General features: G+C 40.7%; 1 protein-coding gene across 1 annotated transcript; it reads right to left on the bottom strand.

The window, feature by feature from the left end:
• Positions 1 to 349: 349 nt before the first annotated feature.
• LOC129841780 (T-cell surface glycoprotein CD8 beta chain-like) lies at positions 350 to 24120 on the bottom strand. Its single transcript, XM_055910018.1, has 7 exons — positions 23702 to 24120; positions 4033 to 12257; positions 2605 to 2964; positions 2031 to 2129; positions 1774 to 1860; positions 1297 to 1330; positions 350 to 913 (listed from the first exon to the last, which is right to left on the bottom strand). Exons 2-7 carry the CDS (start codon positions 4079 to 4081, stop codon positions 895 to 897), a joined length of 648 nt encoding a protein of 215 aa, XP_055765993.1. The 5' UTR covers positions 4082 to 12257; positions 23702 to 24120; the 3' UTR covers positions 350 to 894.
• Between the last annotated feature and the right edge of the window lie 1697 nt (positions 24121 to 25817).

The following is a 25817-nucleotide window of genomic DNA, read 5'->3' as shown; positions in this document are numbered from 1 at the left end:
TATACACTAATATTGTGGTTGACATCAAGAAAGACAGCTTTTATATAGTGTGTTACATGTCTCTGCTTTCTGTTCAATGCAATATGAAGTGTAATGGTGGAGCAGGCTTGATTATGTTTCTGTTTAAACGCACAGTCAGATTAAAAGTCTCCCACTCAACAGTTAAACAAGGAAATCACACACACACACACACACACACACACACACACACACACACACACACACACACACACACACACACACACACACACACACACACACACACACACACACACACACACACACACACACACACACACCTCGCTCTGGTCCCTATGATAAGATGACAGTAAATGGACATGAAGTAATGAATGATAAAAAAAAAAGATTTTATTCATCAACACATGATGCACACAGACAATAAACACATTAGGCTACTGAACCAGAATACAATGCTTCATATTGCTTTGACTCTATTGAAAGTACAGTTTTGCCAAATATCAATAGGCAAACCATGGTATTGTTGTTCCAGATGGGCAATGCATGGCAAACACAAAACAATAGATATACAGTATGGACGTATTTACAAGTAATGTATTATATTTATCTATTAAAAGCTGCATTTGTAGTATACTAGCACATAAGAGAGTAATACTGGTTCATAAACATTTATTCTGTTAAATACATCCACTTAATTAGAAAACCATCGCCAGAGGCATTACCAGTGTGGACAGCATCCTAAGAGTTTCCTTTTAAACAGTTGCATTTTCAGGTAAGTTCATTGCTGTAATGAACAAAGAATAGAAAAGTGACATGCTAATAAAACTGTCTTCAGATTCACTCGAATTGGATTCCTGGAAGGAGATCCAAGGACACATACAGCACTGTCTCAGTCTGCAATGTGGGCTCTCTGTCTTACTTCAATGGTCTTTTCCTGTGAGGCAGATACAAACAGTCAAAGAGAGTCAACTACACAGAGATGAATACAGGGACAAAGATTGTCTCAATTATAGAGAAAGTCAGATCGATCACAGAAAATGAGAGATTAGAAGCGTGACCAGGACCTGTATTCACAAAACATCTCAGAGTATAGGATCAGGTCCCCGCCGCCCATGGAATCGTACTCACTGTGATCTAAAAGGCTAAACTGATCCTACTCTGACGCTTTATGAATACAGGCTCAGATCAAAGAGTCAAAGAGTAAGTCACAGAGATCGATACAGAAGCAGTTAGAGATATTTTATTGTGTTGTGAGAAAAGGGGAGAGGAGGAGAAGATAAAAATCACAGGGTTGTGATGTTTACACATGGAACTTACTTGGCAAACTGATGTCGACACTTTTTGGGTAGTCCTGCAACACACACACAAAATTAATTCAGAACAACAGCATACTAACGGTCATAAACATGAATATATTACCCATAGGAGCAGCAGGTATACTGATATCCCACACAGAATACATAAATTACGATGCTGTTGCTTACTCCCAAAATAATGCACTTTATTGTCTTTCCCTTGTCAAACGTGAAATGTTGCAGGTTAAAATGTTGTTTGTCCCTGGTCTTGCTTCATTTATAATTTGATATCTACGTAACTCAAGTTTTCCCGCAAATATTCCATTGACATCAATACACAGTTTACAGGAGAGTTAAGCACGTACATCTCAAGTAAGGATTAGGCCCTGCGTGAGCAGTGTCTTTGACAATTGACAACACTAATTACAAACAGCACTGGAGCTGGGTGGTTCTGCTATATTGCTTCACCGGCAGGTAAGCAAGGCGAAAAGACACTCACGGCTGAAGTAGTACAGTGTGTAGATCAAAGCCACAGCCAGGGTGAGGAGTACTCCGACCAACGGCCACAGAACTTTGGAGCCACAGCCTGGAGCCCAATTCAATACACTTGTTAGAGTGTTTTAGCAGCTTATAACACAACATACAACCAGTTGTAACATAACTAGATATACAAAAAGTAACCTGAAACACATTCAACTTGTTACGCAGACAACAAACAACTTATTAGACAGACTTGTTAAAAGTTATGAACCTCACCTTCAGGGGTTTGATAGTTGCTTTTGGTGCAGCGGCCGGTTGGGATTCCAGCGGGCTTGGGCTTGGGCTTTGTGAGAGGGGTTAATGTTGGGCGAGTTTCTGGTGGGACACAAAAATAGACAACGTACGAGACACACTGTGAGAGAAACAAAATAAACAAAACATAATGGAGAGATTTGGACAGATGAAGAAGCTTAAGGATGGTAACTCAAGAGACAGATCTGCAACTGACGCAAGGGAAACTTCTAATTGCTTTTATTTTTTATAACAAGGCTGAATTCCACACTGACGTTCTGACTTCACAATATTTGGTCATGAAGGGACACGAAGCGAAATCTGAATCAAAGGTTGAACTGTTTCGGAAGAACATGGAAAATCAGGGAACTGCTGTGTTCTCGGGTCATTCTAAATATAATACGGCAGATGTGAGTGAGTGCGTTCCACAGTTGTGTAACTTGTTCTAGGAGAGAAATGTAGGAATTCTGGATTCATTCAGGAAATCTTCTCATCTCTAATCAGTCATATGAAGAATGGGAAGCGTCAGTGCCGTGCAGAGTAATGGAGTTCCTCTCACCTCCGGGTCTGAGAAGAACTCCTGGCCTCCACAACTCGTTCTCCTTCTGGTTCTGGAGCATACAGGAGTACAACCCTGCGTCCTCTGCCTTTATTTGAGTGATGCGCAGTGTGAAAGCCACCTTGCTCCCCATGTCCCTTTTACTGGCCTTGAACCGGTGTTCATCCACCCCGGGTCCGTAGAAATACCGGTCAGCATTGTTGAGGCTGAAAAGGAACTGGAAGACGGAGCTGTTGTGGTGTGTGCGGAACCAAAAGACTGTCTGGCAGGAGCGGCTGGAACACTCACAGGTGAGGACCTCTGTGTCGTCGATAGTGGGGTAGCGGACGAAGTGGGACTCGGTTGGTGTCAGGCTGTACACTGGAAAAGGAGAAGTGAATGGGGGTTTAGTTTGGCTGGACAAACTGTCGCCACATCAAAGAAGACAAACAATACTGATGGAATAAGGTCCTATTGTCATTTGTGCATGCTGGACAGAGATCACAATGATAAGAAGACATGACGGATGTCCGTAACACTGGTATGCTCTTACAATATTTTTACCTGACAATTTTTTTTGACAGGATTGAAACATTGTTTGCTTGTGCTTCACTGTAAATAAATGATTGTGCTTTTCAACAGTGTTATTGATACCGGTTTATTTACGACAGGTACACTTCACCAGAAATACATCAAGCGAGACAGAATGAGATAAAGGGTCGAGATTGTTCCATCTAAAATGAAGCAAAAAACCTGAAGTGGTGGAGGGATACAGACACAAACACTGTGTTCAAACCAATAATTTTGCAAGAATGGAAATGTTAAATTATGGCACCTTGGAACCATGACATGTAGCAACACAACAGAAAGGTTAGAAGAGAGACTTATCTATAAAGGTGACATTCTGAGGCAAACGTTGCGCGAGACAATGCTGAACTGTTTCGCTTCGCTTCTTTACATGCAATGCATCAGAGAAATATGTATACATATCTCAACTTCAGGGCTCTCGTTTGGATTTAAGAAGAGCTAGTGGTTGTCTTTGAATGTCAGTCATGTTTTGGAGATATGACAATTATTGAAGGCCTGTGCATTTTTGGCTCCGGCCTACTGTTTATCGTTGACGTTTATCCGATCATCACTAAAACAACATATCACTCAAATCACCAAAATATTTCAAAGGACTTCATAGATAGAAAACACTGGGGCCTCATCCAAACTCCTTTAACTCTCTTAACATTTCCTGGTGTGAAACCTTCTTGCAAAAAATACACAAGTCTAGACAGAAATAACAACCGTCGGCAAAAATGGAATGAAACGTAAATAACAATAACGCATACACTTAACATTCTGACTCTCACTAGTTGTCAAGGTAGGCCTCACGCTGTTCCTGAGACCTGAACAGAAAATAACTTGTTGACCGTAGGCAGAGAGAATATTGGGGTCCTTTACCTGTTTTCCACAAGCACACCATTGTCCATACCAGTGCCAACGGGGTCATCTTGAGTGGTCGCGTATTTGAGATGCGTGTCGTCTCGAGGGTTAGCTGAGGGTCGGCAAAAGTGCTTTCTTTTCCCTTTCTGCATCTGTCAGAGAACAGGGGAGCAACTGAACTAACATGGCCAAGTGTCGCCTGGGTAACACCCCTACGTGACAACACACAGCCACGCAACAGGCCTATCAGAGAGCGAGACACACACACACACACACACACTTATAATGAAGAGAGGAGATGATGTTCAATGTATATCTAATGGCAATATGTCAGAAGTTTTCCCCATATACGAAAGACGCTTCATATCCTCTTGTTGATTGCTCAGAAGGCTTTGTCTGTCATTTGTCACAGTATCATACACTATTGATAATAGTGTATGATTCAGTCAAGTAATATACAAAATAAAAAACACATAAACCTTTGAAGTTTGTATACATTAACACTTTTTACTCCTAATTCAAAATGTTTATTGTGGTATGCTGTAGAAGTGCCCAGACACTTTTATAATCATTTCACTTGGTTTTAAGAAACTTACCCCACCAGCTGTAACCCTCATCGGGAATATACTGCTATTACTTTGATTTAAAGGGAATGCTACACAAAGACGTATCTATTCAGAATAAAGTAACGCTCATGGGCCAACCAAACGTGAACAGTTCCATAATATCAACAATTACTTTTCCCAACCGATGGACATTAGAACCATTGGCATAGAAATTTCAGTCAGGGTCGGCAGTATTTACAATCTGTAATAAAAGTGCTGGTCTACACTATTTTTGTACTACAGTGCCTTTGGAAAGTATTCAGGCCCCTTGACTTTTCCCACACTTTGTTAGGTTACAGCCTTATTTGAATTTTTTTATGAAAAAGTTTATTTATTCCCCTCATCAAACTACACACAGTACCCCATAATGACAAAACAATTGTTGCTCATTTAAAAAATGTTAACGTAAATATCACATTTACTTAAGTATTCAGACCCTTTACTTTGTTGAAGCACCTTTGGCGCGGATTACAGCCTCGAGTCTTCTTGGGTATGACGCTACAAGCTTGGCCCACCTGTATTTGGGGAGTTTCTCCGATTCTTCTCTGCAGATCCTCTCAAGCTCTGTTAGGTTGCATGGGGAGCGTTGCTGCACAGCTATTTTCAGGTCTCTCCAGATATGTTCGATCGGGTTCAAGTCTGGGCTCTGGCTGGGCCACTCAAGTACATTCAGAGACTTGTCCGGAAGCCACTCCTGCATTGTATTGGCTGTGTGCTTAGGGTCATTGTCCTGTTGGAAGGTGGACCTTCGCCACAATCTGAGATCATGAGCAAGTTTTCATCAAGAATCTCTCTGTACTTTGCTCCGTTCATCTTTGCCTTCGATCCTGACTAGTCTCCCAGTCCCTGCCGCTGAAAAACATTCCCACAGCATGATGCTGCCACCACGATGCTTCACTGTAGGGATTGTGCCAGGTTTCTTCCAGATGTGACCATTGGCATTCAAGCCAAAGAATCTTGTTTCTCATGATCTGAGAGTCTTTAGGTGCCTTTTGGCAAACTCCAAGCGGTCTGTCATGTGCCTTTTACTGAGGAGTGGCTTCTGTCTGGCCTCTCTACCATAAAGGCCTGATTGGTGGAGTGCTGCAGAGATGGTTGTCCTTCTGGAAGGTTTTCCCATCTCCACAGAGGAACTCTAGAGCTCTGTCAGAGTGACCATGGGGTTCTTGGTCTCCTCCCTGACCAATGCCCTTCTCCACCGATTGCTCAGTTTGGCCAGGCAGCCAGCTCTAGGAAGAGTCTTGGTGGCTCCAAACTTCTTCCACTTAAGAATGACAGAGGTCACTGGGTTCTTGGGGACCTTCAATGCTGTAGAAATGTTTTGGTACCCTTTCCCAGTTCTGTGCTATGACACAATCCTGTCTCAGAGCTCTACAGACAATTCCTTCGACCTTTTGGCTTAGCTTTTGCTCTGGCATGCACTGTTAACTGTGTGACCTTATATAGACAGGTTTGTGCCTTTCCAAATCATGTCCAATCAATTTAATTTACCACAGGTGGACTCAAGTTGTTGAAACGTTAGGATTGTCAATGGAAACAGGATGCACATGAGCTCAATTTCGAGTTTCATAGGAGAGGGTCTGAATACTTTTGAAAATAAGTTTTTATTTTTATTTTGTATAAACTTGCCAATAAAAACTTGTTTTTGCTTTGTCATTATGGGTTATTGTGTGTAGATTGTTGAGGAAAATGTTTAAATTAATACATTTTAGTATAAAGCTGTAACGTAACAAAATGTGGAAAAAGTCAAGGGGTCTGAATACTTTCTGAATGAACTGTATATGGAATTGTTTTATACCAATACATTTTTAAATGAAGGCCAAGTTTTTTTTCTGGTGTGACTAGTTTGCACAATTACCAAGTCTCACCTCTCCTAACCTCTCTGCCCAGGTGTGTGACCTAGCCCAGCTGCAGCCGCACTGAGTACTGGAGCACGGCTGCAGATCAAGCTACCTTAACTCCAGTTCATGTCAAAGAAATACAAAACCAACCAACAATGAAGCTCAATGAGTACTTCTGTAATTGCTGAATCTGATAAATACCTGAAAATGTAATTTTATCTGTCAATAGAATTCTACTGAGTCTTGACAATTTCCACAAAGCATGAACCTTACCACTGTGAGATGTAAAAAGTTATGAAAGTTATGAGTAAACTTAGAAGTAGCCTATTTTTCATTTTAAAATATTCTATTTCCCAGCAAATATTGTAGCTCACATTTACTTGTTCACAACCTTACAGCAAGATTTTCAATGTTGTGGATACGTTTTTAACGTTGGTTCTCATGAACAAATATATTTACCACCACTCACTGACAACCCACATGTGATCCTGCTTTCGTGTTTTGTTCACGTACATTATCTTATAATCTTTATGCCTGCCTTTATATGGGCACCCTGAGAGACGCACACAGCACACTAATTAAGGGATACAATTCAATAGAATATGGAACGATCCGCAAAATTGGTTCATTTTCTAATTTTAAATTTCCAAAAGATTTCCTTTCAGTAAGAACATTACATCAGATACAGTGAGCTACAAAAGTATTAGGACAGTGATATTTTATTTTGGCTCTGTACTCCAGCACTTTGGATTTGAAATTATACAATGGCTATGAGGTTAAAGTGTAGACTGGCAGCTTTAATTTGAGGGTGTTTTTATCCATACCTGGCAAACCGTTTAGAAATTACACCACTTTTATACATAGTCCCCCCATTTTAGGGGATCAATAGGTATTGGGACAAATTCCCTTATATGTATATTAAAGTAGTCAAAAGTTAAGTATTTATTTAGTCCCATATTCACAGCACGCAATGACTACATCAAGCTTGTGAATCTACAAACTCGTTGGATGCATTTTCTGTTTGTTTTGGTTGTTTCAGATTATTTTGTGCCCAATAGAAATGAATGGTAAATAATGTAGTGTCCTTTTGGAGTTACTGTTATTGTAAATAAGAATAGAATATGTTTCTCAACACTTCTACATTCATGTGGACGCAGACCATGATTACGGATAGTCCTGAATGAATTATGATGAGTGAGAAAGTTAGACGCACAAAGATCCCAACCCCAAGATATGCTAACCTCTCACCATTACAATAACAGTGAAGATTATCTATGCAGTCACTTCACCCCCACCTACATGTACAAATTACCTCAACTAACCTGTACCCCCGCACACTGACTCGGTACCCCCTGTATATAGCCTCGTTATAGTTAGTGTTACTATTTATTATTACTTTTTATTTTAGTCTACTTGGTAAATAATTTCTTAACTCTTCTTGAACTGCACTGTTGGTTAAGGGCTTGTAAGTAAGCAGTTCACAGTAAAGTCTACACTTGTTGTATTCGGCACATGTGACAAATAAAGTTTGATTTAATTAGCATGTCTTGAGGGAATGATATAAACTTTCTCTCTGATCATTATTCACAATTCATTCAGGACTATCGGTAATCATGGTAGCATCCAGGTTAATGTAGAAGTGTTTAGAAACATATTCTATTCTTATTTACAACAAAAGTGACTCCAAAATGACACAATACATTATTTACCATTTATCTCTATTGGGCATAAAATAATCTGAAACACAACCAAAACAAACAGCAATTGCATCCATCAAGTTTGTAGTGTCACAGACTTGATGTAATCATTGAGTGCTAGGAATATGGGACCAAAAACTAAACATACAGCCTACTTTATTACACATAAGTGAATTTGTCCCAATATTTTTGGTCCCCTAAAATGGGGGGACTTTGTACAAAAAGTGCTGCATTTTCCAGACGCTCACCCGATATGGATGAAAATACACTCAAATTAAAGCTGACTGTCTGCACTTTAACCTCAAAGTCATTGCATAATTTCAAATCCAAAGTGCTGGAATACAGAGCCAAAACAACAACAAATGTGTCAGTCCCGATACTTCTGGAGCTCCCTGTATACATAGCAGGGTGATGAAGATATTCAGTTGGGATCATGCAAAGTTAACCTGTACTACAATGCAGTAAAAAAAGTGCTTAAAAGTCAATGTATCTGAACATTTCAGAAATGCATTTCATTAAAAAAGTTTTTGTTATATAAATTGCTAATGAACTTGGCATTTAGCATCATCCTGCGAGAGAGTTTGTCATATTAAAAGGGAAAGTTCACCCAAATTACAAGTTATGAAAAAATATGACAGCAATCCATGCTTTGGTCTATTTACCAGGCCACTGTTCCCAAATGCTTAATCTAAACCAAGTCAATGATATTGATATTAGCATTTTATATTCTTCATGTCCAAGTCATCTATAAGTAACTTAACTGAAGCGTGAAAAATGCTCGTATCGGTACCATTGACTTGCATTGGATGTGTGCCACAAATGCTAAAAGGTTAGCATTTGGAAACAGGTCAGGTAAACAAAACCAAAGCATGGATTACTGTCATACCTTGTCCAAAGACAACATACATTTGGTAATTTGGGTGAACACTCCCTTTAACAATGTACTTTGCTGCAGTAAAGCAAAGGCATTCTGAAATTGTAAGCTGTTAATGCCTAACTAAAACTGTATGGAGCTTGGTTTTTTAGAGAGTGTGTGTGTGTGTGTGGGGGCTGAGGGGTATAGGGGGAGAAACATGGCCTAGGTGGGGGTCGTATAAGAGGAGGATGTGGGCACGGCGCAGCTCTACGGGGGTCGAGGGTTTGAGAGAGACAAGGAACCAAACCACAGGATTCTTTGAAAACAGGAGATCTCAGAGGGCTTCAGAGCATCTCTCTACGCGCCTCAGAACAGTCAAGCCTTTGTTGGGCTCTCGAGTCGCAAAGCTGACAATCGAGAAATATTTACTCTCATGTCTGTTCAGGAACACAGTGTCGGAGATCTAAGAATGTTCAAGCATTATTTCCCATCTGTATGTTTTGTATTATTGTTTGCAAAAAAAAGTAATTCAAAAACATGGAACATCAGAATCTTGATAACAATAGACATTGTTCAAATATACACCAGATGTAACTGCTGTATATAAACTGTCATTCATTCTACAATAAACCATAGCAAGCCAAGTGTCCTCATTTCTACCACTTGCACCTGTTTGACCCGACACAGACACATTGCATTTTCTGTAGAACATTGTTCTAGAGATCCTCACTCCCTTCGAAAATATCTACCGGCATGTAGATAGAGGTATCAGGCAACCTCAAAATTCAATCAGAGATTTGTTTATTTCCTCTTACAGCTAATGTTATTACGCTGAAAGTAACACAGTCCTACCGCATTGTTGCTAACTAATAAAGTCATTTCAGCCCTAATTCCTAAGAACCTGATATATTTTATAGCCAACATAACAGATATGCATTCTAATTTACAATCTAGAAAAGTACATTTATTGAAGACGCGTGTGCTTGCTCATCTTAGTATTTTTCATGGTAGTGAGAGGCTCCTAGACTGCAGATTTGGATTGATCGACTGCCGCCCCCCTGTGGTAAATCTTGGCCCAAGCATAGAAGCGGTGAGATCTCCTTTTTCCTTTTTGTTTGAACAAAAAGCACTCTTATTCTTTTCTCTTTCATGAGATACAGACAGTTGTTGTGTGATCTCTTGTCTTGACAATGAAAACCACATGATCATTTTACTAAATGGCATTGGTTGAGATCAAATATGGCAAACAAAAATCATATGTTTAATTTAAAATAGGTTGTCAAAATTGGCTCAACAGACTGGTTGAGCTGCCTGTTAAAGGGTTAATCGTACCCCCAAGACATGCTAACCTCCCCTGTAATTGGTAATGGTGAGAGGTTAGCGTGTCTTGGTGTATGATCTTTGACCCTCTAACTTTCACTCTCATTATTCACAATTCATTCAGGATTATCTGTAATCATGGTAGCATCCACAATGTAGAAGTGTTGAGAAACATATTCTATTCTTATTTACAATAACAGTGACTCCAAAATGACAACACATTATTTACCATTCATTTATTTTGGGCACAAAACAAACTGCAAATGCATCCAACAAGTTTGTAGAGTCACAAGCTTGATGTAGTCATTGCATGCTAGGAATATGGGACCAAATACTAAACTTTTGACTAATTTATTTATAAGAATCTTTAGGGGTGTCAATAATCTTGACCACCTTTGAGGAAGAAAAAAATATATTACTTGTTAAACAAAATCTTTCTGAGCAATTACATTAGTATAAAATAGTATAATTTCCCTTTTTTTTAAGCATAAGAATATAGCTCAGTATTTGAATAATTTTTTTTATAGTCATTATTGCTCATGTTTATCAAGGGTGTCAAATTTTAGACCCAACTTTACATTGGATTTTTTTAAAGTCATCAACCAGTAATGTTATCATCAAATTTCAACCAGTGTTGTAAACATTGAAATTAGGGTAAAACTTCAACTTAAATATATTAAGACCTAATCTACCATAGACAAATAATAGTATACCTAGCATTGCGTTGAAATGATGGTGTCCTTTGGGCAATTCAGATGTCAATGTAGCCTACATTTACTTTCACATAAGTAAGTTACTTTCAAATCAAATAAAAAATGTATTTGTCACATGCGCCGAATACAACAGGTGTAGACCTTACATTGAAATGCTTACTTACAAGCCCTTAACCAACAATGCAGTTTCAAGCAAGTTAAACATTTAAAATAAAAGTAACAAATAATTAAAGAGCAGCAGTAAAAATAACAGTAGCGAGGCTATATATAGGGGTGACGGTACAGAGTCAATGTGAGGGAGCAGCGGTTAGTCGAGGTAACTGAGGTAATATGTACATGTAGGTAGAGTTAAAGTGACTATGCATAGATAATAAACAGAGAGTATCAGCAGCGTAAAAGAGGTGGGGCAATGCAAATACTATTCAATGTTATTTAGGTAGTCTACACAAAATAGTATGGAAGCTGATCACCATCTACATGTGTTGCCATGAGGGCTCAGCTGAAACATATACGGCTTGTTTTCAAAGGTAAGCAGGGTACATTGAGGTGGGCATCTGGATGGTAGACTTGTTCTCACTAAAGTCCATTACCCCTCATGTACCAATAGGAGTCACTGTTCAGGCAGGAATTGTAAGAATGTGGCTTCACATCTTACATCAATCAAATGTATTTATAAAGCCCTTCTTACATCAGCTGATGTCACAAAGTGCTCTACAGAAACCCAGCCTAAAACCCCAAACAGCAAGCAATGCAGGTGTAGAAGCACAGTGACTAGGAGAAACTCCCTTGAAAGGCTGAAACCTAGAGAGGAACCAGGCTATGAGGGGGGGCCAGTCCTCTTCTGGCTGTGCCAGGTGGAGATTTTAACAGAACAAGGCCAAGATGTTCAAATGTTCATAGATGACCAGCAGGGTCAGATGATAATAATAATCACAGTGGTTGTAGAGGGTGCAACAGGTCAGCACCTCTGGAGGAAATGTCAGTTGGCTTTTCATAGCCGATCATTCAGAGTATCTCTACCGCACCTGCGGTTTTTGGAGAGTTGAAAACAGCAGGTCTGGGACAAGGTAGCACATCCGGTGAACAAGTCAGGGTTCCATAGCCACAGGCGGAACAGCTGATACTGGAGCAGCAGCACGACCAGGTGGACTGGGGACAGCAAGGAGTCCTCAGGCCAGGTAGTCCTGAGGCATGGTCCTAGGGCTTAGGTCCTCCGAGAGAAAGAATTAGAGAGAGCATACTTAAATTCACACAGGACACCGGATAAGACAGGAGAAATACTCCAGATATAACAGACTGACCCTAGTCCCCCCGACACAAAGTATTGCAGCATAAATACTGGAGGCTGAGACAGGAGGGGTCGGGAGACACTGTGGCCCGTCTGACGATTCCCCCGGACAGGGCCAAACAGGCAGGATATAACCCCACCCACTTTGCCAAAGTACAGCCCTCACACCACCAGAGGGATATCTTCAACCACCAACTTACTATCCTGAGACTTCTCTTAAATTAGGTTGATGGAATGATGTTGAAACAATGATGTTGATTCAAATATACCATTTTACTATCAACATTGAAACAAGGTCAAATAACATGTCTAATCAAATATGAACAATTTCAACCACCCAATATACAGGTAGCTGACAAAATACTGGAAACACTTCAGTAAATGAGACACAAAGCATATTGAAAGCAGGTGCTTCCACACAGGTGTGGTTCCAGGGTTAATTAAGCAATTAACATCCCATCATGCTTAGGGTGATGTATAAAAATGCAGGGAAGGTCATTCTTTTGTCTACCATGGCTATACCCAAATAGGATGACAATGCCCCCCATCCACAGCGCACGAGTTGTCACTGAATGGTTTGATGTGCATGAAAACTATATGCCATGGCCGTCTCAGTCACCAGATCTCAAGTCAATTGAACACTTCTGAAGTGACACCTGAGACAGTTTTCCACCACCATTAACAAAACAGCAAATAATGGAATTTCTCATCTATGTCAAGGTGCATTGAAGCTGTTCCGGGTCGCGGTGGTCCAATGCCCTATTAATGGCAAAATGTAGATTTCTGCCTAAAGACATACCCAAAAGTAACTGTTAGTCATGTGCAATTACATATTTGACATACAAAAACGTGGTATATTTGGATAGACGACATCTGGGAGATTGAGGAAATTATCAGAAAATAGATAGGAGTTGTATAGCTCAAAACACACAAAAAACACGTTTGTATTTTTAAAGTCATCTTTCATTGACAAGCTGTAAGTGAATTATTGATGCCCAGAGCTGGAAACACATCAGATGGCTCCCACAAAGCGTGAACAATATCAGGAAACAGGTGTGGTCATGGGATGTTTCCAAGTCTCTGACCCAGGTAGCAATAGTTCGCATTACGCATAAAAGAGTCTAGGCCCTGCTTTGTCCCACCCAGGTCAACTGCATATCCCTGGAAAGCTTATCTCATTGACTACTAGACTGTCAAGATGCCATAGTAGCCAATCCCCTGTGTAATGGATGCCTACAGTGCGTAATGTTGATGACACAAGTTTACTGGAGAACTGAGATGAAGTAGAGACTCTGGACAGGGTGGATATTCGTATAATAAAAAGCAGTTTTATTCAGAGGTAAAGATATCTGATACAAGCATGCTTGGACTCGTTCATTCGGCTCGTAAGGAACCTGCAGACAGAGCCCAGATAACAGAAATACATAGTCATTTTATACAGCACAGAAAGTAGGTTGAGTCTGGAAGTTCTGGTCCTCTGGTTGGTTCTGATGAGTTGGGCGAGGTCTCCTTCAGGCTAGTATCACTGTCCCATTGGCTCTGAGTAGAGTTCTTTGTCTTCAAAAATGTTCAGACTGAAGAGGAGTTTTTTGTGTGTGCGTTGATGTTCCTGTCTTATCTGTGTTTTATGAAAGATTTACGTCAGCCCTCAGTCCTTGGTTATGTGTGTGTGTCTCATTATCTTGTGGGAAGCCGTACCAAGCACTCTTGCTCAAGGCCTTCCCTGCTTTATCAGTGTTTATGAATGTTCTGTGTCAGCCATCTGTCTCTGGTGTGTGTGTGCCTCAGTTTCTGCTTGTGAGTATGTGAGAGAACCTTGTTTAAGAAAGAAGTTAGTTATAACAATGTAATAGCAATATGCTTGTGTTATTACAATGGTATTTCTTACAAATCCCCCTCTTCACGTCTCATAAGAGACGTGACAAAAGCTAGGACAAAAGCTATAAATGGCAAAATTAGAGTAAACTTTATCAGAGATAAAGTTTTGATTCCCCCTCTTCACGTCTCATAAGAGACGTGACATAAACTAGGTAAGAGTAAGAAAAGCAAAAGTAAACAACCAGGGAAACTTTCTCAGAGAGAAAGTTTTAATTCCCTCTCTTCACGTCTCAAAAGAGACGTGACATAAACTAGGTAAGAGTAAGAAAAGCAAAAGTAAACAACCAGGGAAACTTTCTCAGAGAGAAAGTTTTAATTCCCTCTCTTCACGTCTCAAAAGAGACGTGACATAAAAAGCTAGAAATGGCAGAATAGGGCAAACTTTATCAGAAGATAAAGTTTTTTCATTCCCCCTCTTCACGTCTCACAAGAGACGTGACAAAAGCTATAAATGGCAAAATTAGAGTAAACTTTATCAGAGATAAAGTTTTGATTCCCTCTCTTCACGTCTCACAAGAGACGTGACAAAAGCTATAAATGGCGTTGAATCAGTCATCAGTCAAATAGCCTGGCTCAGCATCCTCCAGGGCAAGCAGAGGAAACATCTGTCCCTTCTCTGCCTGGTTGGGATCAATAGCAGTAGTTATGATCCTAGTGGCCAGTGTTCAAATACATGGAATGCAACAGCATCCACAAAGCACCAGTATCGCAGCGAAGACAGATATAGATACCAGTATGGAAGAAACAAGCGTCTTATATTTACCAAACGCATCCATCCAAGAGTCCCACATTGAGGTATTCACTCCTGAGTGGCTCTTCATTTTCCCATTAAGAGTACGAAGACCTTCTAAAGCAACAGTAAGACTACCATCAGTTGCTGTGTTATTGGGAATGAAAGTACAACATTGCTCTCCGAACATGGCACAAACACCTCCGCGTTCAGCCAACAACATATCCACCGCGATTCTATTTTGGAATGCCATCAGGGAAGTAGCTTCCAATTGGCCATGGACCGCCTCGAAGCCTTGTTGAGTCCAATTGCCCAGTTTCTGGACATTAAAATGAATGTAATTGATTCGGTCCACATTTTTATTAACTGTACACCACCAGCAAAATGATGATTCAAAACCCGCTGCAACCTGGTCTACTAGTTTATACTTATCTGTCACCCCCCTAGGGACTCCTATGGCGTCAATATAGGTGGGGTCTCCAGGATCCACTCCTGTTGATCTTTTGGACCGGGATAAATCCCCGTCCCTCTCTACACGGGCCATCAGGTCCTTTACTTCCATAGGATACACTGAAACAGGAAGAAGCAGAGAGACAAGAGCACAAAGACCAGTGGCATTCCCTGGCAGGCGGTCATATAGATGATTTCCTCCACACCACCACCAGACATCAGCTCTAGACACAGGTTGGAAAGGGGCATTAGGATTATGGGTATTATTGCACCATTCATAAGGTAGTGCTCCCAGTATTGGAGGGCCAAGGGACATATTTATACAAGTGAAATTAGCCCTGGCAACCCGAGAAGAAAACATCGGGGCTCTTTCTAGTACTTTTAACAATAGGGTAAAACTTGTCCCATACGGAGCAGTTGGCAGTTGGGTTGTCATGTTTCATAACAGGAAGAAGACATACGTCAGGTAGGGTAGCCGGTACAATGCGTAGGAGTGGACGGGCTCCCATACACACCACACAGCTCTGGTGGGTGGCCTTGCCCGCCTCCTCAGCCAATAATAGCCAATTATTCGTAAGTCCCGAGACCCCTGTAGCTGTAAGGATAGCACCGTCGAGAGTGGGCGGTGCAAGTTTGCCCACGATGAGGATGAGTAAGGACCAAAAGGAGACCACTCCAAGAACTACCCCTGGACATATTAGTAACCAAAAAACAAGAGTATGTTAAACCCTCAGGTCCATCCCTCTATACAACCTGTATCAGGTGGGCTCGTCGCCACCCGGGAACTTCAAACCTTCACAACAGGGAGGACAAACATCACTTTTTATTCATTTGACAACATCAACTACAGCGAACCAAGGGTCCTCCTCTGTCAGGCCCACTCTCCTGCGAAAGCTTGATTCCGTATCAGCCTCTCCTACTGGAGCATCAAGCAGCGGCATCATACCAGAGGCCCTTGCCACATCTGTAACAGACTTCTTCAAACAAGGTATGATACAGGCAGCACAGAAATGAAAAACAACAACTAGTGTCAGAAATTCAGTAATCATTATTGCAGTGTACTTACCAAACCAACCACCCAGCCAAGGGACCAGTCCAGTCTCCTCCACACCTGCAAGACCCTTCATCTCCACTGATAACCTTGCCAACCCACTCAGAGCTTTTGAAATGCTCCCATCCGAACTAGTATTGTTAGGGACAAACGTGCAACACTGTTCTCCAAACATTTTACATACGCCTCCCTGGATGGCCAGAATCATGTCCAGTGCTAGTCTATTTTGTCTACTGGTTTGAGAGGTAGCATCCAATTGTTCAGCCATTCCCGTAAGTGCTGTGTGGGTGTATTTAACAAATCATTATTAATTATAGTAGATATAATTGATCCAGGCATTATGCTTAGCATCAACAATAGCTGGGCCAATGATGGGCATCAGATGCCACAGGCCATCATTCCTGTTTAATGTCTGGAATTCGTGGGGGACCCCTATTGGGACCCCCAACAGGTTGGTGTGAATGTTATCTGTTCCCTCGGACCAAGGAGCGTCACGTTTCTGCCGTCTCCTGGGTTGGTCCCAAGCCTCTGTCATGTGCAGCTCCCAAAAGTTGGTTAGCTGTAACCTCAATAATAGGCAATGGTGTTTATCAGACTGGCCAAAACACATGTTCCCTGACAATCTCCTTTCCAAATGGGGTCAACCGCCTGGCAGGTCCACACATCCACCATACATCAGCAACACCTCTATTTAATAGTGACATTTAGTAATGCAGGCAGTAGCAGGGAACCTCCCATAGTCTATACCTCTACCTGTACCAGTGTTACAGCTGTAATATCCCCCATATGCCTTAACCCCCCATGGTGTCTTCTGGGGACGGACTTCTGGGAACACAAGACTCAGAGTTTTACACAGGGTTGAATTTGGCTTAAACTTTCCAATATGCACATCCAACCTTCCTCCTTACTTAGGGCAAATGGGCGAGCAGCCAGAATAGGTCTGGCATGTCCACATACGACACAGTCCTTTCTATTAAGTGTTTTATAGGCCAACCACATATTCTCCCTTCCCTCATAACCAGAATCAGTCCCCAATTGGTCACTATCTGAGATGTCTTTTACATTTATTACCTATACCAGATTGTAGAGTTTAGGTTATGGCGTGGGACTTGGTCTTGAAGTGGTGGAGGAGACCGGCTGAACCTGGTCCGTTGGAACTGGTGGTGGTTCTGGCAGTACTGTGATGGCAACATCCCCATCGTATCCTAAACAGACAACTCAGGACCACATACAGTCCTGTAAAGCCCCATCCTCTCCCAGATAACACATCATCAGCCAGAGACCAAGCAACACTTTCACTTCTATGAACAAACACAGTGAGGAAAGGTCGGGGGCAGGGAATTCTTCATTAAGGAGTTGACCCCTGAGCTTTATTAGCAACAGTTCTTCTCCTTAACTCTGTGATCATTCGGCAGTGTCAGTGTGTCTCACCCTCCAAGTGCGATATGCCCCCAGATCTAGTGAATCACCTTCTCCTTTAATTCACCTGCAATGCATAAAATCTTGGACATACAGGTTTGTTTAACAAACATTTTATCATTTGTTCTATCTGATCATATATTTACTTCTATGCCTATTTTTTAGCTAGAATTTTTAATTTTAAATTAGTTTATTATCCAATATGCCCCATCCTATCCTAGACCACAATGTACCCCTCCCCCGTTTGATACCTGGCTCTGCCCAGGTATCAACCTTATTAAATTTTCTTATGTTCTACATTATTATGTAGGAGCGCCCCTTTTATTTTCCACATGTCCAATTCTCCCTTTTGTCTCCATTCAGTAACTGTTATCTACCCATTCTGTTATCTCTGTCCTGGCGCCCCTTCCAAAACTCCCTTCTCTGCTCTCAAACCTTCAAGGTCTCAGCAGTGCGGGGAGGGCCACTCTGTCTGCCCTTTCCCTTATCTGTCTGTAGCTTGGTCCCAAACATTAACTAAGTGTCTCACTGTTTTGACTTTATCTAAAATCATGGATTTAAAATTAACAACATGTCTTATAGTGTCAATCTCTAAAGTCCTTACATAACCTTAATAAACCTATCTCTATCTTCTTATGGCCAAAACAAATGCTAACCATATAAATTCCTTTCTTTACTAATAAGCTCTCTATCACTTTTATTTCCATGCCCTATAGGCTTAAAATATCTCATGTTCAAACCAATTCAATAACAGCCCATTCAAAACCGTCATCGCCAATGTTTAAAAACAGAATCCTGACTCCTCTGTGGTTAAAACTACAATTATGGTCAAGAGTTATAAACTCTATTATATCAATTTACCTCAAAACTAGTATTCCCAAATGACCACAATTTCATTATCCTCACTACATTTCCCCTGTGGGTGATCAATCCACACGAAAATGCAATGAAGACAGGTCAAGAGGTTACATCACCTCCTTACATTCGTGTTTCATACTATATCTAGATTTACTAAAAGAACCCTTTATCTTAACAAAGTCCCTTGTCTAAATAAAACTCAAAGTAAAACACCTAATATTATCTTGTCTCTCGGAACACGGAAAACCCCTTAACCCAAAACGTTTACCACAAAAACAAAACCTAATAATTATGATAATACCCTTAAATCATTCGTTTTAAATTTCCCCGATGTTTCATGTACTAACCATACAACTGTGATAAACGTACACTGTCCCTTTAAAAACTCTCATGCCTGCCATACCAGGTTGCGAGTCATTCTTTGTTCCCCATAATGAAAACAGATCACGTTTAGAATACGTTTACTTATTGTTCGAATTCTCTGGTGTTACCTAAACCAAAACCCATAACTTTCAGCAACTTTTGAAAAGTATCTCAAAGCTATAATGTACACATTTTCCCTCTAAATGACACAACCAATTTTCTCTAGCATAATTTAATACGGCCACACCCGGTAAATCATTATCAAATGTTAAATATACAGGTTTAGTACTTTTATCAAATAGATTAGTATAGTTCAAATAAAGATATGCGTTTACTAGCGCTCAACCTGTGTTCAGAACGCAGCAACTAGCCAATATAATACCAAAAATGACTGTCTTATTCATGCCTCTAGGCAAAACATCTAGTTACTCCAACTAAGTTTAGCAGCAAAACTATCGTATAAGTAAAATCAACTTCTCAACTCTTTCCATTCCAAAGTGTAAACTTACCATATACTTCGCTAAATTTATATCGCATGTCAGCCAATCCATAACAATAATATCATTAGTCTGTAAATTTAACCTAAATAAGTTATTAAATGTATTCTCTCTACTCCGAATTGGTTCTAAGTTTTTCTGTCACCAGCCTTCAAACCGGCTCTCCATTTTCTGGGAGACCGTTGAGTGCTGCAATACTGCCATCTTCTGTCCATTCTCTGTACAGCTCTAAGAGTTATGAGTGTGTGAAGGAATATCACAAATAATGGGCCAGATATCCCATCAACCTTGCCCAGGGAGAGAGAAATGTCCCTCTAACTGGGAGAGGTTCCTTCTTCAGGGGAGGCGAAGTTTGATGCCGCATCACCTGAATCAGAAGTGTCTTAATTTGGAATCGAATTTAGGCCGCTCAAATCGGCTCTGACTTCTGTAAGGAATTGGAGCTAGAGTACAATGTGTGAGGTGGTGCCAAGGTGCGCCTGATTTACCTTTGACCTGAACTGAGTGTGAAGTAACCTCCTTCACTTCGTACGGTCCAGTCCACCTGGGTTCTAGCCACTTTCTCTTGTGGACTCTCACCCCACCCAGTCACCATTTTACATTCCGTGGTGGCGTGCCTCCTGGCAGCTTCCCCTCTCGGACCTTGCGAACCTGGGTAGAGAGTGCTACAGAGAGTTCCGTCAGTTGTTTCACATAATTACATCAAGAGCGGGCATATGACCTCCCTCTCTTGGTGGACCAGTCATTATCTCATGAGGAGAGAGATGGGTGCCTGCCCCTGGAGAGGCTCTCATGGCCATCAACGCCAGAGGCAGGGCTTCAACCCATATCAACTTCGAACCTGCACATACTTTAGCTATCTTAGCCTTAAGGGTTTGATTGGCGCGTTACACGAGACCCTCTCTGTCTTATAAATTAAGTACTATGTGTGTGTAATCTATCCACTATCTTTGTATACTTAGCCCGTCTCTGAGTATAAAACCCGAGACGAATTCTCGGTGCAAGTGCAGACTTATCTCTTGCACTTCACCCTCGCACACAAATAATTATTTACAGCAGTTATTAATGTTAATCAGTTTTTCGAGTTGTTGTATATTTTCCCAGAAGGTGTCGGAATCGCCCTTCCGGAAGAATATATTAACAAATCGAAGCGCTGCTGTACCAATTGTCAATGCAATTTTGAGAATTATTCTGCAATAGTTATAATTGCTTTTTAGTTTTTCGATTCGTTAAATACTTTCCCAGAAGGTGTCGGAATCGCCCTTCCGGAACAATACATCAACAAATCGAAGCGCTGCTGTACCAATTGTCAATGCAATTTTGAGAATTATTTTGCGATAGTTATTATCGCTTTTCAGTTTTTCGATCTGTTAAATATCCTCCCAGAAGGTGTCGGAATCGCCCTTCCGGAACAATACATTAACAAATCGAAGCGCTGCTGTACCAATTGTCAATGCAATTTTGAGAATTATTTTGCGATAGTTATTATCGCTTTTCAGTTTTTCGATCTGTTAAATATCCTCCCAGAAGGTGTCGGAATCGCCCTTCCGGAACAATACATCAACAAATCGAAGCGCTGCTGTACCAATTGTCAATGCAATTTTGAGAATTATTTTGCGATAGTTATTATCGCTTTTCAGTTTTTCGATCTGTTAAATATCCTCCCAGAAGGTGTCGGAATCGCCCTTCCGGAACAATACATTAACAAATCGAAGCGCTGCTGTACCAATTGTCAATGCAATTTTGAGAATTATTTTGCGATAGTTATTATCGCTTTTCAGTTTTTCGATCTGTTAAATATCCTCCCAGAAGGTGTCGGAATCGCCCTTCCGGAACAATACATTAACAAATCGAAGCGCTGCTGTACCAATTGTCAATTTAATTTTAGGAATTATGGAAACACCAACATCACAATAGAGGAAAAATACAAGTTAGTTTTCAGCTCGGCGGCTGTACAACGGGCCAAAAGAAGACTCAGCTGTCCTCCCGAAAGTTATCAACTTGTGAGTCTCGTGAAACGGCCAATCGTACATAGCATTCAAATTAACATTTCCACATTTGTATTTTATTACATAACAACATTAATACATTGATCGCAAGTTAAGTTCTTCACAGTGCATCTAGTTAAGTGCCAAGTCAACCATTGCCCGCTATCTGAACTCGTATTTTTATTTTTATTTTGTTGATTCCCCCTAGGTAACTTCCAAGTGTTTTAACCAATCAAATGTTGTTAAGTCTGGGGAACCTTTTTTAGACTTGGATTCTCACGGAATTCTCACTCAACCCGACTATCTGAATCTTTTTATCAAGTCAGTTACAATTATAACACAATTTCTTGGATTCTCACGGCTTCTACCCGACTATGTGAATCGTTTTACAACACAGTTACAATTATAACACAATTTCTTGGATTCTCACGGCTTCTACCCGACTATGTGAATCGTTTTACAACACAGTTACAATTATAACACAATTTATTGGATTCTCACGGCTTCTACCCGACTATGTGAATCGTCTTACAACACACATTTACTTAGATTCTCACGGCTTCTACCCGACTATGTGAATCGTTTTACAACACAGTTACAATTATAACACAATTTCTTGGATTCTCACGGCTTCTACCCGACTATGTGAATCTGAGTCTCGCGGCTTCTACCCGACTATGTGACCCTCTATAAGTTATTTGGATTCTCACGGCTTCTACCCGACTATGTGAATCTCTTCTTAATTACTTTAGAGTCTCACGGCTTCTACCCGACTATGTGACTCTGAGTCTCACGGCTTCTACCCGACTATGTGACTCTGAGTCTCACGGCTTCTACCCGACTATGTGACTCTGAGTCTCACGGCTTCTACCCGACTATGTGACTCTGAGTCTCACGGCTTCTACCAGACTATGTGACTCTGAGTCTCACGGCTTCTACCCGACTATGTGACTCTGAGTCTCACGGCTTCTACCAGACTATGTGACTCTGAGTCTCACGGCTTCTACCCGACTATGTGAATCTCTTCTTAATTACTTTAGAGTCTCACGGCTTCTACCCGACTATGTGACTCTGAGTCTCACGGCTTCTACCCGACTATGTGACTCTGAGTCTCACGGCTTCTACCCGACTATGTGACTCTGAGTCTCACGGCTTCTACCCGACTATGTGACTCTGAGTCTCACGGCTTCTACCCGACTATGTGACTCTGAGTCTCACGGCTTCTACCCGACTATGTGACCCTCTATATCTCAGATATCTTTACATGTTTGCTTTTACATTTACAATAGACATTTATCATAAATTTAACAGTAATCCATACTCCACCTCAGTACTTCTGATCTTTAAATTTGGATTTTCCTATTATACAATATGCAGATTTTGATTTAACAGGTACTGCTTACCTCTGTTTTGACGGCCGTCTAGATCAGTTTCCTGAGGCGAGCTGGATTCCCGGCTGCTCCGTCGGACCGGTCACCCTTCCTTTCTGATCCGTCTCTCACTTGTCTCTTTTCTCTGTCAACTTTGATGGATCGAATTCAGAGAAGAAAACCATTCCTCTGCTACCATTTTGTTGATGACACAAGTTTACTGGAGAACTGAGACGAAGTAGAGACTCTGGACAGGGTGGATATTCGTATAATAAAAAGCAGTTTTATTCAGAGGTAAAGATATCTGATACAAGCATGCTTGGACTCGTTCATTCGGCTCGTAAGGAACCTGCAGACAGAGCCCAGATAACAGAAATACATAGTCATTTTATACAGCACTCTTGCTCAAGGCCTTCCCTGCTTTATCAGTGTTTATGAATGTTCTGTGTCAGCCATCTGTCTCTGGTGTGTGTGTGCCTCAGTTTCTGCTTGTGAGTATGTGAGAGAACCTTGTTTAAGAAAGAAGTTAGTTATAACAATGTAATAGCAATATGCTTGTGTTATTACAATGGTATTTCTTACAGTAAGCAAGTAACATATTTTTGATGCGCAAAGATAGTCACTCAGTGGACAGTCAATGTTGCTATTAAGTCATACATCATCAGATAACATTGTCAATAGGTTAGATTTGTTCCTACCAACCTAATGATTCATCTGAAACCAATGTAGTTATAGCTCAAACACAGACCAAATCGAAGCTTACCTTGTAAAATGTTTGCTGTTTTACACAAACGTGTAAAATGAACATTTTGACTATCGGGGCTGGTGGTCAATAATCAATATAAAATAAAATATTTTAAAATATCCGCATGATCTGTGGAGTTCCGGCTTTCGATGTCAATCAACGTATTCCCTGTTTATTTCGTTGAAGCTTCACAACGCAAACCGGAATGTAGGTAGCAGCCATCTTGAAATTAGGTCATTGCCTCGGCATGTCCTTATACATACGCATGTCCATAGATGGTAGTAAGTCACATGAAAGAATTGAAGGCGCCAATCAATACCCAATATACTCAGCTTTTCGCAGATACCATGCTTTTGGAGATAGTGGCTACCGTTCTCATACCAGACTGAATTGAATAAATCAAATCTAAAAGGGTTCCCAAATATGGGGACTTTACATTTAGGAGGTTAAAACACTATGTTGGCAGTTACCTGTATATTAAATCTAGGATGAAACATATTTTGGGGGAATTTAACACAATTTCAACATATTCATAGTTCTGATGATCATGTTCAAATTAGATTGACGTAACAACCTGTCAATTTATTTAAGTTTAAGTTTGACCCTAATCTCAATGTTTACAACGCTGGTTGAAATGTATTTTCCACGTCGACAAATGACACTGAAACAAGTTGGATGTTTCATAGCTAATTAGTTTTGTTTTACTTTGTTGATTAGGCTACTCTGTATATCCAATATGAAACTCCACAACTCACCAATTGCATAGTTCGCGCACAGAATCCAACCATTATCCAGTGGTAGCGGTATTATCAGCGTCAGGTAGGCTACTATGCTCCAAAAGGGCCAAGATTAGGCTAACACCAGAGACAAACTCAGTGAGAAAGCAACTGTACCTATGATATCAATGCAAAACAATATGTCACAATAAAAGCTTGTTTTCGGTTTGATTTTTGATCCGATTTACAGCTGCTAGGACCATGGTTAAGTTTGATTGAAATTAGACAGACAAAACTCAATAGCTATTAATAGATTTCACCTAATAGCACTCTTCATCTAATCCATTCACCACCAGCTTGTCAAACCTCCTTTACAACCCAAACAGGAGCACAAACACTTTTGGGCTCTTGCGCCAGCCCTTGATGAGCTGAATCAGGTGAATTGGAGCAGGGCTGGGGCCAATGCTTACCCAGAAGCTCTCCAGGAGGAGGGATGGTTGATCCCTGTTCCAAAGGACATTCTGAATGAAAAAAGTCGAAGACAGAGTAACACATATTGTATCTCACTAATTATTGGTAAGACAAAGTGTACAGTGGAACTTGTAGGACAGATTCATTAATACACATGCTGGATAGGGGGAGGTCATATGCCATTCGGAATCAGTTCTGCTGAAACACTTGCTTGGAATTCAGACCAACAAAGTTTCTTTAAAGTAGATGTGTTTGATGTCATTGCAACATATGATTTTGGCTGTGAAGTAAGCTCTGTCACTTTAAAATGCGTCTTGCCGACAGAATGGAGCAAATGTGCAATTGCGTGTCGAGGTTGTCGATAACATAAAGCGATGACATAGTCCTTGAATGCACTATCGTTACGCTATCAGAACCATGTTATAGCATATATAATAAACAGTCTTGGCAGCTGATGAAGTGTATTACATTCATGACACAAACCCTTATTTTACAATAAGCATATGGCTAGCCAGCTAGCATACCTAAACTACTGCTGTGTAAAGTCAGTTGTCGTACGCCAATGTTGTTGCTGTTGAATTTTTATGATGTCCAGGTTGTCCGGGGCTTGACAGCTGTAAAACTTGTAAAATACTTTTATAAATGTATGTAGTTCTTTCCTTGAGCTGTTTTTGTCTATTAATGTTCTGTATAATGTCATGTTTCATGTTTTGTGTGGACCCCAGGAGTAGCTGCTGCTTTCGCAACAGCTAATGGGGATCCTAATAAAAAACGTCAAAGACGTCTAGCAACATCATCTAGAACACATAGTTGGTGAACATAAACAAACGAACATGGGAGCTTGTTTGTTGCAAATTGTGATGCCAAATAGCAGTGGTGGGAAAGGTATCCAATTGGTATCATACTTGAGTTAAAGTAAAGATACCTTAATAGAAAATGACTCAAGT

The sequence above is a fragment of the Salvelinus fontinalis genome, chromosome 3 (assembly GCF_029448725.1).
Source record: "Salvelinus fontinalis isolate EN_2023a chromosome 3, ASM2944872v1, whole genome shotgun sequence".
NCBI lineage: Eukaryota > Metazoa > Chordata > Actinopteri > Salmoniformes > Salmonidae > Salvelinus > Salvelinus fontinalis.
The sequence above is the reverse complement of the archived record's forward strand: the minus strand, read 5'-3'. Positions and strand labels throughout refer to the sequence as shown.

Coding starts and splice junctions, on each gene's coding strand:
- LOC129841780 (XM_055910018.1), bottom strand. CDS start 4,081: ATGACCCCGTTGGCACTGGTATGGACAATGGTGTGCTTGTGGAAAACA. Junction 2,965..4,032: donor GGTGTGCTTGTGGAAAACAG/GTAAAGGACCCC, acceptor CTCCTTTTCCAG/TGTACAGCCTGACACCAACC. Junction 1,861..2,030: donor CAACTATCAAACCCCTGAAG/GTGAGGTTCATA, acceptor ATTGGGCTCCAG/GCTGTGGCTCCAAAGTTCTG.